The sequence below is a fragment of the Bubalus kerabau genome, chromosome 1 (assembly GCF_029407905.1).
Source record: "Bubalus kerabau isolate K-KA32 ecotype Philippines breed swamp buffalo chromosome 1, PCC_UOA_SB_1v2, whole genome shotgun sequence".
Lineage (NCBI taxonomy): Eukaryota > Metazoa > Chordata > Mammalia > Artiodactyla > Bovidae > Bubalus > Bubalus kerabau.
This window is the reverse complement of record NC_073624.1, coordinates 180,373,268-180,389,610: the sequence shown is the minus strand read 5'-3', so window position 1 is coordinate 180,389,610 and position 16,343 is coordinate 180,373,268. Positions and strand designations below refer to the sequence as shown.

The 16,343-nt window shown below is 46.5% G+C and overlaps 1 protein-coding gene across 1 annotated transcript; it reads left to right on the top strand.

Annotated features, from left to right (window-relative positions):
• Nucleotides 1-13,879: 13,879 nt before the first annotated feature.
• On the top strand, nucleotides 13,880-15,655 carry RLN3 (relaxin 3). Its single transcript, XM_055543128.1, has 2 exons — nucleotides 13,880-14,057; nucleotides 15,426-15,655. The coding sequence occupies exons 1-2, from the start codon at nucleotides 13,880-13,882 to the stop codon at nucleotides 15,653-15,655; spliced, it is 408 nt and encodes a 135-aa protein (XP_055399103.1).
• Nucleotides 15,656-16,343: the final 688 nt, after the last annotated feature.

Here is a 16,343-nt window from a genome sequence, read left to right as displayed (position 1 = left end):
AGTTAGCAAGGTTTTGGGTGGGGGTGGGGGATTACAAAAACAAAGTCAGCATTTTCTGTAGACCATCAAGGGCAGGGTTTCAAGGTTCTTGATTTTTCATCATGATTGGAAGATTGTTTTGATATGATTTTTGATATGATTTTTGTCCATCATTTTATTAATGTGGTATATCAAATTGATTAATTTGCAGATGTTGAGCTTGCTTGCATCCTTAGACTAAATCCCACTTGATCACAGTGTGTGATCCTTTTAACTCCTTGTTGAGTTTGATTTGCTAATTTTTTTTTGACTGTGCCACAGTGCATGTAGGATCTTAGTTCCCCAGGCAGGGATCAAACCCAAGCCGCCTGCAGTGGAAACCCAGAGTCTTAACCACAAAGTCCCTGATTTGCTAATATTTTGTTTACATTTCACATTTAACTTCATCTGGGATATTGGCCTGTAATTTTCCAAGTAGCTATTAAAACTTAAAGAAACTAAAATAAAATACAATGAAGAATTCTGTTCCTCAGTCTCACTGGACACATTTTTTTTTTTTTTTTGGCTGTGCTGGGTCTTCGTTGCTGTGCATGGGCGTTCACTCGTTGCAGAGAGCAGGGGCTACTCCGTAGTTGTGCGAGGGCTTCTTGTTGCGGTGGCTTCTCTGGTTGTGGAGCGTGCTGTGTGGCATGTGGGCTTCAGTAGTTGTGACATGTAGGCTCAGGGGCTTAGTTGCCCGCAGCATGTGGGATCTTCCTAGACCCAGGGTTGAATCAGCGATCCCTGCCTTACAAGGCAGATTCTTAACCACTGGACCACCAGGGAAGCCCTCACTGGATACATTTAAAGCACTCAACAGCCAAATGTATTAATAACTAGAGGCTACTGTGTTGCAAAACACATTCTTATCAGAGAAAGTTCAATTGGCCATCATTGCTCTAAAGTATCTCTAAAAAGACATTTCAGAGACTTGGGGAAATGTTGATATTTGCTCTGGTGTTAGATGATACTGACAAATGAGTGAATATTTTGCTATTAGGTGTGAAAATTTTCAGAACTTTGTGTTGTAGTATTTAGAGATGAAAAACAGTGGTAGTAAGATTGAAAAGGGATGATGTGGGGACTCACGTGGTGGTCCAGAGGCTAGGATTTTACACTCCCAATGTAGGGGGCCTGGGTTCAAACTCTGGTCAGGGAACTAGCTCCCACGTGCCATGAATAAGACCTGATGCAGCCAAATAAATAAATATTTTTCAAAAAGAAAAGAAAAAAAGGGAGATAGTGCCTTTAAAGTATGTAAGACAAAACCAGACTTACAGCAAATCCTCAATAAATGTTAGTGGTCAGTAATTTAAAAGTTTGGAGGAAGGACAAACTGGGAAAAAATATTTACTACACATTTCATAACCATATGGTAAGCTTCCTTAGTATATAAAGAGCTCCTAGGGGAGTTCCCAGGTGGTCCAGTGGTTAGTGTTGAGTCCTGCCCCCAAGGCCACAGGTACAAGGCCTTGCACCAAGGCCGTAGAAACGGAGCCCAGAACAGAGGTCACCTTTGAAGCTGATTGAGCCCCTTTGTAACCATTGCCAAAAGCCCCCCGATATCACTAACAAGCTGATACCAGTTAGGCAAAGATGCCCACTGCAGTTAACACCCTATAGCACCCTGACCAGTCATCTAACGCCACCCTTCCAGCAGGAATTTTCTTTGCCTTGAGTCTATTAACTCATGAAAGCTGTCAACTCTCCCTGGTTTGTCAGGAGGTTGGCCCTCTGTGCTCGCAGTGCACATGTTTTCTCTGCTCTCTGTTCTTAATAAAAGCTCACTCCCTTCTGAAATGCTCTGTGTCTGGAAATTCTTTTCCAACCCGCGCTCAGACTGCCTCAACAGTTGGGATTCCGAGCCTTCACTGTCACGGCTCAGGTTCAGTCCCTGAGAAGGAGCTCAGATCCTGCAAGCCACGTGGAGCAGCCAAAAAGACATTCTTAAATGAACAGCACAACAACAATTTAACAACAACAACAAAAAAACCCTCCTAGAAATCAGGAAGGAAAAGATCAACAAAGAATAACGGGCGAGGAAGGTGACCAGAATGGCAAAAGAAAACTATAAATAGCTCTTAACTACATGGAACTATGAAAATATGTTCTGCCTGGCTTGTGGTAAGGGAAATGCAAATGTTCTCTGTTCTGAGATAACATTCTTCGCTGGTCCTATTGGCAAACATCCAAGGTTTGATGATACTTTCTTGGTAAAGCTGAAGGGAAACAGGACTCTTACCTGTGGCTGGAGGGAGTATGAATTAACCTAACCCTCAAAGAGGGAAATTTGGTAATATCTGTGAAAATTACAAATGCACATAATCTTCGAGCCAGAAATCTCACTTGGCAGAATTTATCTATAGCTACACTCGCGCGTGTGTGAAATGATGTTTGTATAAGAGTCTTCACTTTCAGTGTTAACCTCAGAACAAACGGATGAAAATATGTTTGTCTCCAGCCATGAAATTAACTATGGGCCATCTAAGTGGCAGAATACTTTGTGGTTACAGAAAATGATGAGTGCATCAAGACAGCTTTGGAAAGGAGAGATGGCCAGCATTTGTTGTTAAGTGTGTGGAGAGGTGGGGGAGGAAGAACCTGTCGAAGAATATGTAAAACCTGCTACCTTCAACTGAAATTCTGACACATTCTACCACATGGGTGAACCTTGAACTATTATGCTAAATGCAGGAAGCTACACACAAAAGGGCAAATACTGTTTGGTTTTAATTTGTAAAGTACGTAGAATAAGTAAATTCACAGAGACAAAAAGTAGAATGGTGGTGACCAGAAACCGGGAGATGGGGGGCAGGGAATCGCTGTTTAATTGGGTACAGAGTGTCTGCTGGGGAAAGTGAAAAAGTTCTGGAGTTGGATGATAGTGATAGTTACAGGACAATGTAGAAGTGCTTAATGTCGCTGAACTGTATACTTAAAAATGGCTAAAATGGTAAATTTTTATGCTTTATATATATCAGATCAGATCAGTCGCTCAGTCGTGTCCGACTCTTTGCGACCCCATGAATCGCAGCACGCCAGGCCTCCCTGTCCATCACCAACTCCCGGAGTTCACTCAGACTCACGTCCATCGAGTCAGTGATGCCATCCAGCCATCTCATCCTCTGTCGTCCGCTTCTCCTCCTGCCCCCAATCCCTCCCAGCAGCAGAGTCTTTTCCAATGAGTCAACTCTTCGCATGAGGTGGCCAAAGTACTGGAGTTTCAGCTTTAGCATCATTCCTTCCAAAGAAATCCCAGGGCTGATCTCCTTCAGAATGGACTGGTTGGATCTCCTATATATATATATAACCACAATAAAAAGAAACTTTTTAATGCTACCTTTAACATAAAAGCAGGTGTGTGGGAGGGCCTTCCCTGGTGGTCCTGTGGCTAAGACTCTGCCTTTCCAATGCAAAGGGCCTGGGTTCCATTCCTGGTCGAGGAACTAGATTCTACATGCCTGCTGCAACTGAAGACCCCACTTTGCAACAAAGATCAAAGATTCTGAGTGCCTCTACTAAGACCTGGAGCAACCAAATAAATAAATAAAAGCAGGTGTGTGTGAGTGGGTGGGGGGATAAGGACCCAAATTTGGATTTCTTTTTATATGTGCCCAGAAATTCTGGAAAGATACTCAGGAAATCAAGAGCAGTGAGTTCCTGTGGGGGAAGGGAGGGTAACTAAGGCTTATCCTGCAACATAACCTTACACTCTTTGCTTGTTGAAGCATGAGAATGTGTTAACTGTTCAAAAATAAAATTAGTTTACAAATCTGGAGAATGGTTCTATTTAGGATTAGTAAGATTTTATTTTATTTTTAAAAAGTCTTTTGAATTTGTTATAATAGTTTTCTTTTTTTTTTTAATTTTTTTGGCCACGAGGCATGTGGGGTCTTAGCTCCCTGTTGTTGTTCAGTGACTCAGTTGTGTGCGACTCTGCGACCCCTGGACAGCAGCACACCAGGCTTCCGTGTCCTTCACTATCTCCCTGTTCAGGTATCCACCGCTTTGGAAGGCTAAATCTTATCCACTGGACCGCCAGGGCACTCCCTGTTTTACTTTATTAATTTATTTTTTACTTCACATCCTCATGGCATGTGAGATCTTAGTATTCTGACCAGGGATTGAACCCTTGACCCCTGCATTGGAAGTGTGGAGTCTTAGCCACCAGACCACTAGGGAAGGCCCCAGGATTGGAAAGATTTGAGTGCATTTTTATGCTGACCATGATAATGAGGATGGTGATAACAATAATGATATTGGTGTGTGCATGCTCAGTCTCTCAGTCGTGTCCGACTCTTTTGCAACCCCATGCACCATAGCCCACCAGCCTCCTCTGTCCTTGGGATTTTCCAGGCAAGAATCCTGGAGTGGGTTGCCCTTTCCTACTCCAGGGGATCTTCCCAACCCAGGGGTCAAACCCGCATCTCCTGGATCTCCCACATTGCAGGCAGATTCTTTACTGTTGAGCCACCAGGGAAGCCCACAGTGAGATTGCTAGCAGATTACCTTTTGAAATTCTTCTATAGTTTCCTATGGCTTCTGTAACTGTTCATCATTATCGGATGCCTCCAACGATGCAGATTTATTCCCTCACAGCTCTGGAGGCCAGAAGTCCAAAATCAGCAAGGTGTCAGCAGAGCCCTGGCTCCCTCCAAAGCCTCTTTCGTTTGCCGTTTTAGTCACTGAGTTGTTTCTGACTGTTTCCGGGATTTCGCAGGCAAGAATACTGGAGCGGGTTGCCATGTCCTTCTCCAGGGGATCTTCCCGACTCACAGGTCGACCCTGGGTTTCCTGCACTGGTAGGTGAGTTCTTTACTGATAAGCCACCAGGGAAGACCAAAGGGCCTAGGGAGGATCCTTCCTTGTCTCTTCCAGCTTCTGTGGCTCCTGGCATGACTTGGGCCTCTTTTGACTACATCACTCCAATCTCTGCCTCTAGCTCTACTTGGCCTAATCTCTTCTGTCTGCGTCTTTAACACTTGGCATCAGATTTAGGGCCCACCTAGATAATCCAGGATGATGTCATTTCAAAGTCCTTTACATCCGTAAAGATCATTTTTTTCCTGGGACTTCCCCCAGTGGCTAAGACTCCGAGCTCCCAAGGCAGGGAGCACCGATTCCATCCCTGATCAGGGAACCAGATTCCATAAGCCACAGCTGAGAGTACACATGCTGCAACTGAAGATCCTGAGTGCTGCAAGAAGACTGAAGGTCTTGTGTAATGCAACTGAGCTTCCCAGGTGGCGATAGTGGTAAAGAACCCGCCTGCCAATTCAGGAGACATAAAACTGTGAGAAACCTAGACAGTGTGTTAAAAAGCAGAGACATCACTTTGCCAACAAAGGTCGGTGTAGTCAAAGCTATGGTTTTTCCAGTAGTCATGTATGGATGTGAGAGTTGGACCATAAAGAAGGCTGAGCGCCGAAGAATTGATGCTTTCAAACTGTGGTGTTGAAGAGATCAAACCAGTCAATCCTAAAGGAAATCAGTCCTGAATATTCATTGGAAGGACTGGTGCTGAAACTGAAGCTCCAATACTTTGGCTACCTGATGGAAGGAGCTGACTCATGGGTAAAGACCCTGATGCTCAGAAAGAACGAAGGCAAGAAGAGAAGGGGCAGCAAAGGATGAGTTGGTTGGATGGTATCACCGACTCAATGGGCAGGAGTTTGAGCAAATTCTGGGAGATAGTGAAGGACTGGGAAGCCTGGTGTGCTGCAGTTCGTGGTGTCACAGAGTTAGACACAACTGACCGATTGAACAACAACAACAAAGAGGCGAGGGTTTGATCCCTGGGTCAGGAAGATCCCCTGGAGGAGGGCATGGCAGCCCATTCCAGTATTCCTGCCTGGAGAATTCTATGGACAGAGAAGCCTGGCATGCTACGACTGACTTAGCACGCACGCACGTACTGCAACCTGGTACAGCCAAATAAATAATACTTTTTAAAAGACCCCTTTTTTCCCAGATAAGTTCATGTTCCAAGTCCTGGGGGTTAGGACGTGGATATATCTTTCTGCAGTTCAGCATTCAACCTGCTTCCCTTACTGGTTGCTATGCCCAGTGGTAAGCATTTTACATCACTTCACCCAAGTCCTCAAACAGCCCCATAAAGTAACATATGCTTATTATCTCCATCTTCCCAATGAACTCATAGAGGCGCCATACCTTGCTCATGGGATATGGGATTTGAACCCAGGAAAAGGAGTATGTCAAGGCTGTATATTGTCACCCTGCTTATTTAACTGATATGCAGAGTACATCATGAGAAACGCTGGACTGGAAGAAGCACAAGCTGGAATCAAGATTGCCGGGAGAAATATCAATAACCTCAGATATGCAGATGACACCACCCTTATGGCAGAAAGTGAAGAGGAACTCAAAAGCCTCTTGATGAAAGTGAAAGAGGAGAGTGAAAAAGTTGGCTTAAAGCTCAACATTCAGAAAATGAAGATCATGGCATCTGGTCCCATCACTTCATGGGAAATAGATGGGGAAACAGTGAAAACCGTGTCAGACTTTATTTTTTTGGGCTCCAAAACCACTGCAGATGGTGACTGCAGCCATGAAATTAAAAGACGCTTACTCCTTGGAAGAAAAGTTATGATCAACCTACATAGCATATTGAAAAGCAGAGACATTACTTTACCAACAAAGCTTTGTCTAGTCAAGGCTATGGTTTTTCCAGTGGTCACGTATGGATGTGAGAGTTGAACAGTGGTGTTGGAGAAGACTCTTGAGAGTCCCTTGGACTGCAAGGAGATCCAACCAGTCCATTCTGAAGGAGATCAGCCCTGGGATTTCTTTGGAAGGAATGATGCTAAAGCTGAAACTCCAGTATTTTGGCCACCTCATGCGAAGAGTTGACTCATTGGAAAAGACTCTGCTGCTGGGAGGGATTGGGGGCAGGAGGAGAAGGGGACGACAGAGGATGAGATGGCTGGATGGCATCACTGACTCGATGGACGTGAGTCTGAGTGAACTCCAGGAGTTGGTGATGGACAGGGAGGCCTGGTGTGCTGCGGTTAATGGGGTCGCAAAGAGTCGGACACCACTGAGCAACTGAACTGAACTGAACTGTTGGGCTCAAAACTCTGATTCTGTGTGAGGCACAGAAAGAGACTTCTGGTCTTGGGACAGTCCATTAAAGGCAAACAGTCAGAGAGCAAATATTTTCTGGTGTGTTTGTTCATCAGCAACCCCTGGACCAAGATCAGGGATATGGAGAAAAGGGCAGAAGGGTGTGGCCCTGGAGAGTAGCCGGAAAAAGAAGAGGCAGAGGAGGGGTGAGGATTATTCATCAGGCCTTTGGAAGCAGTACCATCAGCTCTGACTCCTGCCTCTGGAGTGTTGCCTTTGGCTTTGGGGGCAACTGAGGCCAGGAGTTTGTCATGAAGAAAGGACAAAGGAATAAAGTTAGAATCCAAAGGGGATGTGTCAAGTAGAAATAACATTTAATTAAGCAGCACTTACTGCATGCCACAGACTTTTACAAGAATTTGACGCACTCACTGAATCCTCCTCGTTTTGCTGATGAGGAAACTGAGGCCCAGAGAGGTTAAGTGACTTGTCAAAGGTCACACAGCAGGACCTAGGCAGAGATGGGATTCGAACTCAGCTCTGCCCATCACCAGAGCCCCTATGGATGATTTTTTTTTAAGTAGAGGTGAAATTAAAAATAAATAAATTGAGGGGAAACTGCCATAATAGAAAACTAACAATGTTAAAGGGAACAATTCAGTGGTGTTTAGTAGAATCCTAATGTTGTGAAACCACCACCTCTGTCTAGTTCCAAAATGGTTTCATCATCCTAAGATATACCTGGCAACAATTACTCTCGATTCCTGCCTCCTCCCAACCCTCAGCAACCACAGTCTGCCTTCTGCCTCTGTGGGTGTGCCTCTTCTGGACATTTTCTATCCATGGAAGCATACACGATGTGACCTCTGATATCTGTCTTCTTTCACGCAGCATTATGTTCTTAAGGTTCAGCCACATCGTAGTGTGTGTCATTGCTTCATTCCTTGTTATGACTCTGTGATATTCCATTGTTTGGGATGGACCACGTTTTGTTTATCCATTCATCTCGTGATGGGAATCTGGGTTGTTTTCACTCTTTGGCTGTTGTGACTAGTGAGACTCTGAACATGTGTGTACATGTGACTCTAAAATGGTCAATGGGGGGACTTCCTTAGTGGTCCAGTGGCTAAGACTCCATACTCCCATTTCAGGGGGCCTGGGTTCAATCGCTGGTCAGGGAACTAGACACCACGTGTGGCAACTAAAGACCCCAGATGCCGTGACAAAGATCAAAGATCTCAAATGCTCCAACTAAGACTCAGTGCAGCCAAATAAATATTTTTTGTGAAAGGTGGTCCATTTTATTTCATAGGAATTGTACCTCAATGCCTATTTATTTTTGGCTATGCTGGGTCCTCACTGCTGTGGGGGCTTTGTCCCTTTGTGACGAGTGGGGGCTACTTTCTAGTTTCTGTGTGTGGGCTTCTCTCATTGCGGGCTCCAGGGCATGTGGGCTTCAGTAGTTACAGCTCCCGGGCTCTAGAGCACAGGCTCAGCAGTTGTGGCACATGGATTTAGCTGTCCCATGGCATGCACAATCTTCCAGGACCAGGGATTAAATCTGTGGCCCCTGACTGGCAGGTGAATTCTTAACCACTGGACCACCTAGGAAGTCCAATATTTCTTTTTTTTTTTTTTAAGTAATGCTATCAGCTGAGAGGGCCCAGAAGCAGCAACGTCAACCTCTACCCCTAGTAGCCACAAGCAGACTCAACATCCCGATCTTGACTTCTCAATCTTGCCACCACTCTCCAGTAAAGGAAACCCGGGAAAGGAATTCCCAAATCTTTGGGAAAATGGCTGATTCTGGGACTGGGGCAGGGAAAATGTAAGATGAGCCTGGAACATCGTGTGATGCCAGAAAGTAAGGAAGTACTCAAAAAGAAATATGGAGTCATGTCAAAAGACCAGGGCCTGAGAGAAAATGCTCAGAACAGGGGCCAACTGAAAGAGCTCCCAGCCAAAGCTGGAACAATTTGGGTGGAGAAAGAAGCAATAATAGTACTTGATTTTTCACCCAAAGGATAAAAAGACTCTTCGTGAGTCCATATTGGTATAAATAAATGATGGCGCAAGTACATAAATGGAGATGAATCAGCTCTTCCTTACAGAAGAATTCCAAAGAATAAATAATAACAAATGCAGAAGGAGAGAGGTAAATGGAAACTTACTAGTAAACAAATAGCACAGTAATAATTTCTGCACACACAATCCACCAACGAAGGCTAAACTCAGTGGATGGAATGGGAAACAGGATCTTCGCATCACCTCAGAGCATCTCACTTAAAGTATTTATTGGCTAGTATGGTTTTGACATGGTAGATGTTCAGTCACTAAGTCGTGTCCGACACCTTGTGACCCCACAGACTGCAGCACGCCAGGCTCTGCTGTCCATCCTCTCCCAAAGTTTGCTCGAATTCATGTCCATTGAGTCAGTGATGCTATCTAACCATCTCATCCTCTGTTTAACATATGTCCACAAATTCTACCATACTCCTCCTCAAGACAGTAGAGCTTAACTCCCCCACTCTGGGTGAAGACTGGGAATGTTCTGTTTCTGGACCTGAGTAATGGGCGCAGAAGTATGTTCTGTTTGTGAAAGTCCTTCCGATATCCACTGATGGTCTGGACACTTTTCTGTATGCATGTCACACTTTGATAGAAAGTGCAACTTGCTGGAATGGAGGGGAAAAAAAGGAAAAAAAAAAAGAAATAGATTCAGTTTTGATTCAGAGATTCAGTTATCTTTTTCAGAGATGCCCTATTGGTGTAAAAACTAAGGAAAACCAGGACTTCCCTGTGGTCCAGAGGTTAAAAATCCTCATGCCAATGTAGGGGACACAGGTTAGATCCCTCGTCCTGGAAGATTCTACATGCTGAGGGGCAACTTAGCCCATGGGCTACAACCACTGAGCCCCTGTTTTGCAACAAGAAAAGCTACCACAATGAGGAGCCATGCACCGCAACTAGAGAGTAGCCCCCACTTGCTGCAACTAGAGAAAGCCCAAGAGCAGCAACGGTGACTCAGCATGGCCAAAAATAAAATAAAAAAATAAACTAATGAAAAGCAGGGAATTCCCTGGCAGGCCAGTGGTTAGTACTCTCACTGCCAAGGGTCTGGGTTCAGTCCCTGGTTGGGGATTGAAAATTCCACAAGCCAGCAGCCAGGGGAAAACAAAACAAATGGAAAGCAGAGAAATGATGACAGCTGAAGCCAGGATGATGGTTACCTGGGCATGGAAGAAGGACTTGTGATGGGGGGTGGGGGGGACATCGGTGGTGCTGGCACTGTCCTCCTGATCTGGGTAATGACGACACGAGTGTTAAAAAATCATTACTTAAAATAATATATTCATTTATTTGGTTGTGCAAGGTCTTAGTCACAGCATGCAGAATCTTTCATTTCAGCATGCGACCTCTTAGTTGCAACAGCTGGGATCTCTTTTTCTGACTGGGGATCGAACCCAGGCCCTCTGCATCCGGAGCCTGGAGTCCTAGCCACTGGACCACCAGGAAAGTCTTTGAATCATTATTATTTTTTTAATTGCACAAATTGAGATTTCTTTTTTCATATTTTGGTGGTGTCCTAGAGCCGGTTTATCCTGACATGAGAACTGATTAATAACTTTTCAGGAAATTGGCTATATCACTCTAATATCATACTGGTAGCTTGAAATTGGCCAGAAACCTGTAACTGCTACAAATCAGGACCTTTTTGTTTCTGGAGAGTCCCTTGAGTTGTTTTTTCCTTTTTTTTTTTGCCATGTTTTTTCATATTTTTAAAATTGAACTATAATTGATGTACAGTGTTGTGTTCATTTCAGGGGTACAGACATATATATACACATATACATATACATATGTGTGCTGTGCTTAGTCGCTCAGTCATGTCCGACCCTTTGTGACCCCTTGGACTGTAGCCTGCCAGGCTCCTCTGTCCATGGGATTCTCCAGGCAAGAACACTGGAATGGGTTGCCGTGCCCTCTTCCAGGGAATCTTCCTGACCCAGGGATCGAACCCAGATCGCCAGCGTTGGAAGCGGATTCTTTACCATCTAAGCCACCAGGGAAGCCCATATATATATACATTCTTTTTCAGTTTCTTTTCCCTTGTAGGTTATTACAAAATACTGAGCATAATTCCCTATATATAGTAGGTCCTTGTTGGTTATCTATTTTATGTACAGTGCCTTGGAGAAGGAAATGGCAACCCACTCCAGTGTTCTTGCCTGGAGAATCCCATGGACGGAGAAGCCTGGTAGGCTGCAGTCCACTTCTCACGGAGTCGGACACGACTGAAGCGACTTAGCAGCAGCAGCAGCAGTGTATATATGTTCCCCTGGAAGAGGGCATGGCAACCCTCTCCAGTATTCCTGCCTAGAGAATCCCATGGACCGAGGAGCCTGGTGGGCCTCAGTCCATGGGGTCGCAAAGAGTCGGACATGACTGAAGTGACTTAGCATGCATGCATTCGGGCTGTATATATTAATCCCAACCTCCTAATTTATCTCTCCCCTACTCCTTGGATGACCATAAGTTTGTCTTCTATTTCTGTGTGTCTATTTCCATTTTGTAAATAAGTTCCTTTGTATCTGGAGAGCCCACTGCTAAACATTGCCCCACACATGACAGTTCGTCTCTGAATGGAGTGGGTAGCCTTTCCCTTCTCCAGGGTATCTTCCTGACCCATGGTTCAAATCTGGGTCTCCTGTGTTGCAGGCAGATTCTTTACCATCTGAGCCCCCAGGGAAGCCCATATATGATATTAGTTAAACATATAAAAATTATTTTTTAAATGGGGTCGCGAAGAGTCAGACACGACTGAGCGACTTCACTTTCACTTTTTCACTTTCATGCATTGGAGAAGGAAATGGCAACCCACTCCTCTGTCTGAGGAAAAACAGACCCCCTCAAAATGATGCATCTCTGCATTTATATGTTTTCTATATATACCTACTCTCTTCTCCACTTAGTGGAGCAGCCCACTAATCTGACTGCTGCCTCTTCTCGCCTCATTAAAGGTAATATGTTCCTGTAAAGTGCCGGTCTTTTGTTTTTTTTCTCAAACCTCGCCTTCTCTAACTCCCTTTCCTTACACACTCCAGTATTCTTGCCTGAAGAATCCCATGGACAGAGAAACCTGGCCGGCTACAGTCCATGGAGTCGCAAAAGAGTCAGACACAACTGAGCACGTGCACACACACAGATTCTCAGATGCTCTGCAAATGGTGCCCAGCGATCTGTATTTTAACAAGCCCTCCAGATTCTGAGGCTGGCTCAGATTTTGAGAACCATTATCATAGGTTATTGGAGAAGAAAATGGCAACCCACTCCAGTTTCCTTGCCTGGAGAATCCCATGGACAGAGGAGCCTGGTGGGCTGCAGTCCATGGGGTCGCAAAGAGTTGGACACGACTATCATAGGTTATGGAGAGGATTAAATTGATTAAACAATATCTGAAATATTTAGAGCATTGCCTGGCCCCATAGCCCACACAGTGTAAGCACTCACTATTGTTATTACAGAAGAGGCCCAGGACCCTAGCAGTAGGGTGGTAATGAGGGGCTGGTCGTGCCCTCCCTCCCAGTCTGGTGGGGGTCTGGGTTCCTGCTGATAGCTTACGGTGAACGGTGTCAGATTCATGATCTCCGAAGAAGATTTATCTTTGGGACCAGGTACCAGCTTGATCACTAAGAGCTGTTGTATAGCAGAGTTTTATTAAAGTGAAAAAGAGACAGAGAAAGCTTCTGATATAGACATCAGAAGGGGGACAGAGAGTGCCCCACTCACTAGTCTTAGCAAGGAGCTATATACTTTTCAGTTGGTTATTAACAGTAAATCAAAAGAATGTCTAAAGGTTGTAAAGGTCTTACAGACCCACTCCCACAATATACATTTTATAAAGTGATAGGATTAGTCAGAAGGTTCTCAGGAAGGAGAAACACGTCCTCAAGCAGGATACATTGTTGTTATATAGTCGTTGGTACAGAATTTAAGGAAAAACATATCCTTGAGCAAGATGAGTTGTTTTGCTGTGTAATCATCAGCTCAGGAAATGGCAACCCACTCCAGTATTCTTGCCTGGAGAATCCCGTGGACAGAGGAGCCTGGTGGGCTACTGTCTATGGAGTCGCACAGAGTCAAACATGACTGAAGCAACTTAGCATGCATGCATGCACTGGAGAAGGAAATGGCAACCCACTCCAGTATTCTTGCCTGGAGAATCCCAGGGACAGAGGAGCCTGGTTGGCTGCCTTCTATGGGGTCGCACAGAGTCGGACACAACTGAAGCGACTTAGCAGCAGCAACAGCAGCAGCTCAGGGCTTAAAGATAAAAAAACATTTGTCTTTTTCTCCTCCTTGAGAACTCCAGACCCCTATCTCACCCTTAAGAACTCCTAGACCCCTTTCTCCTCCTTAGGGACCCCGGACTTCTTATCAACCTACCTAAGACTTGACTCCCTCACTGGTCTCTGCTGAGCGGAGGCCTTCTCACCTCTCTCTGTTGAGATGACAGCTGGTGATGACAGCTGGGCCACGTCACCCTATTCCTTCGAAAGGTTATCACTTGGTCCAGGAAACGGGAAAGGTCAGGGTTGGAGGGGGGCATGCCCACCTCCCCTCTGCTGATGGAGATAAAGGAGGTCACTCAGCTCCTACAGGACAGGAGGGGGAAGCTAGGATGTATAAATGAGGGGCCAGGAGGCAGTAGAGGCACCAATCACCAGGAAGCTGCCTTGCCGTGCCCATTCTCGCCTCTCAGGCAGCCCTGTCCAGCATGGTCAGACACCTGGTCCTGCTGCTGCTGGCCCTGGGGGTGCTGGCTGGGGAGCTCTTGCCGAGGACCGAGGCCCGGGCAACACCCTACGGAGTGAAACTCTGCGGCCGTGAATTCATCCGAGCGGTCATCTTCACCTGTGGGGGCTCCCGGTGGAGACGTGCCCACGACGCTGTGGGTAAGGCTGGGGAGGTAGTGTGTGTGGCCGGGGGATTGATGCTCATGAGGTGGGTTCCAGAAACCAGAGATGGAGGTGAGATGAGGGACTGGGGCAGGAAGTTCCTCCCTTCACCACATGCAGCTGGGGAGATGGGCCAGGCCCTTGAAGCTGTGCCAAGGCTGAGGGAGCTGGTTGGCAGAGCTGCAGAGCTGAGATGGGGGTGGGGGGGTGGGGTGAGCGGCAAACCATTTGAACCAGCTAGAAGTCTGGGACACTTGCTATGTGTGAGCCCTGTGTTACGCAAGGCTGCTGTTTGCCCAACCCTGGTCAGTGCCATTCAGAAGCCAAAACTAAAGTGTTTTCCAAGCCTCAGGGAAGGGAATAAGAGGAGTATGGTGAGGACAAGGCTAGATTTACCACCTAATAGGTGACTCTCCTACCAAGTTGCTTTTCTTCCCTGATCAGCTTTATCTGCAAATAGGAGGCACAGCTCCTGTATCTTGCACGTTTGTTAAGTGGCAAAATTGAGTCTAAACTGATTAGGACAAAACTGAGTGCTTACCCTATATCAGATGCTATTTAAAGTTTTTTTTTTTTTTTTAATGCATATCAGTTAAGTCATCTACTCTGTATAAAACTCTACAAGGTAGAAGCTTTTTAAAATTTTTTGATGCAGACCATTTTTAAAGTCTTTATTGAATTTGTTACAATACTGCTTCTGTTTCAAGAAGCATGTGGGATCTTAGCTTTCTGACCAGGGATCAAGCCTGGATTTCCTGCATTGGAAGGCAACGCCTTACCACTGGACCACCAGGGAAGTCCCAGGAGTTACTATCCCCACTTTGCAGGCAAGGAAGCTGAAGCTCAAGGATGATAACTGGACTAGGGCTCAGTCAGTTCAGCTCCCAGACACGTGTTTTTCACCATCAGGTCCTCAATAACTAAGTAGGAGGGGAAAAGCTGGGCTTCCCAGGTGGCCCTAGTGGTATCCAAACCTGCCTGACAAGACGCGGGTTTGATCCCTGGGTTCCATCCCTGGGTCGTGAATGTCCTCTGGAGGAGGGCACGGTAACCCACTCCAGTATTCTTGCCTGGGGAATTCCATGGACTGAGGAGCCTGGTGGGCTATGGTCTATAAGTTTGAAAAGAGTCGGACGCAACTGAAATGACTTGGCACACAGGGCAAAACCTATGACAGAAGAGGAAAGTCAAGCTCAGTGGGGTTAAGCTGCTCATCAAAGAAGGGAACCCACGTCTGAGCAGAATCAAAGTCTATACTCCCGAGGCTTATTCACACTCAAGAACAGAGAAGTAGCTGGGCCAGCCCAGAGCTGGGACTCAGGGTGTGACACAGTCCCGAGCACTAACTCTTCTCATCTTTTGCAGAAGATGCCTTCCCAGAGGTGGACACTGACTCGGAGAGTGAGCTGGATGAGGCAGTGGCCTCCAGCGAGTGGCTGGCCCTGACCAAGTCCCCTCAGGCCTTCTATGGGGGCCGACAGGACTGGCAGGGAACCCCATGGTCTCTGAGGGGCAGACGCGACGTCCTGGCTGGCTTGTCGAGCAGCTGCTGCAAGCGGGGGTGCAGCAAGAGCGAAATCGGCAGACTCTGCTAGAAGCGAAACTGGGCAGCAGGGGGGCACCGGGGTCAATACCCAGCCCTGCCATCCACCTGACTGGTGTCCGGCTGGGTAGTTGTTTCTGGTCCCTCACGCGTTCATTCATCAGCAAGTCACAGAAGTCCGGCACTGTGGGCTCAGACTCCCTCCACCCAACCCTGATCTTTGAGCAGTCCATCCCACCCCTGAGCAAGCTATGCCGCAACCTGGCCAGATGGGGACCCTGACGTTTGAGCAGCCCATACGATGCCTTTCCTGGCCTGTTCTGTCTCCTGTCTCTACTTACCCAAACTGGCCACACTCAGACCTTGCCCAAGCTGCGACTCTCTCCTGTCCCAACTGTGACTCTCTCCTGTCCCACCTGTGGCCATTCGCCAGCCCAAATTATGCCCCCATCCCATTCCAGCCTTCCTGCCTGCCAGCCCCTCTCCCTCCAACCCCGCCCGCTGGGGGAGGGGGGGAGGTTCTAAAGCTGTAGACCCCAGGGTTGGTGGAAGGACTCCTGGGTTTTCTTCGTATCCTGGGGTGGAAAGCTCAGTGTGTGTGTGGTGGGAACGGATCAGAACCTTCTCCAGCCCCTCAAAATAAAAAGTTGCAAAAGACCTGGCAATGTGTGATGTTTAGGGAGGGAAGGGGCAGGTATCAAGGGAGCTTCGGCCACGCCCTCAGCGCAGCCCCCACCCGC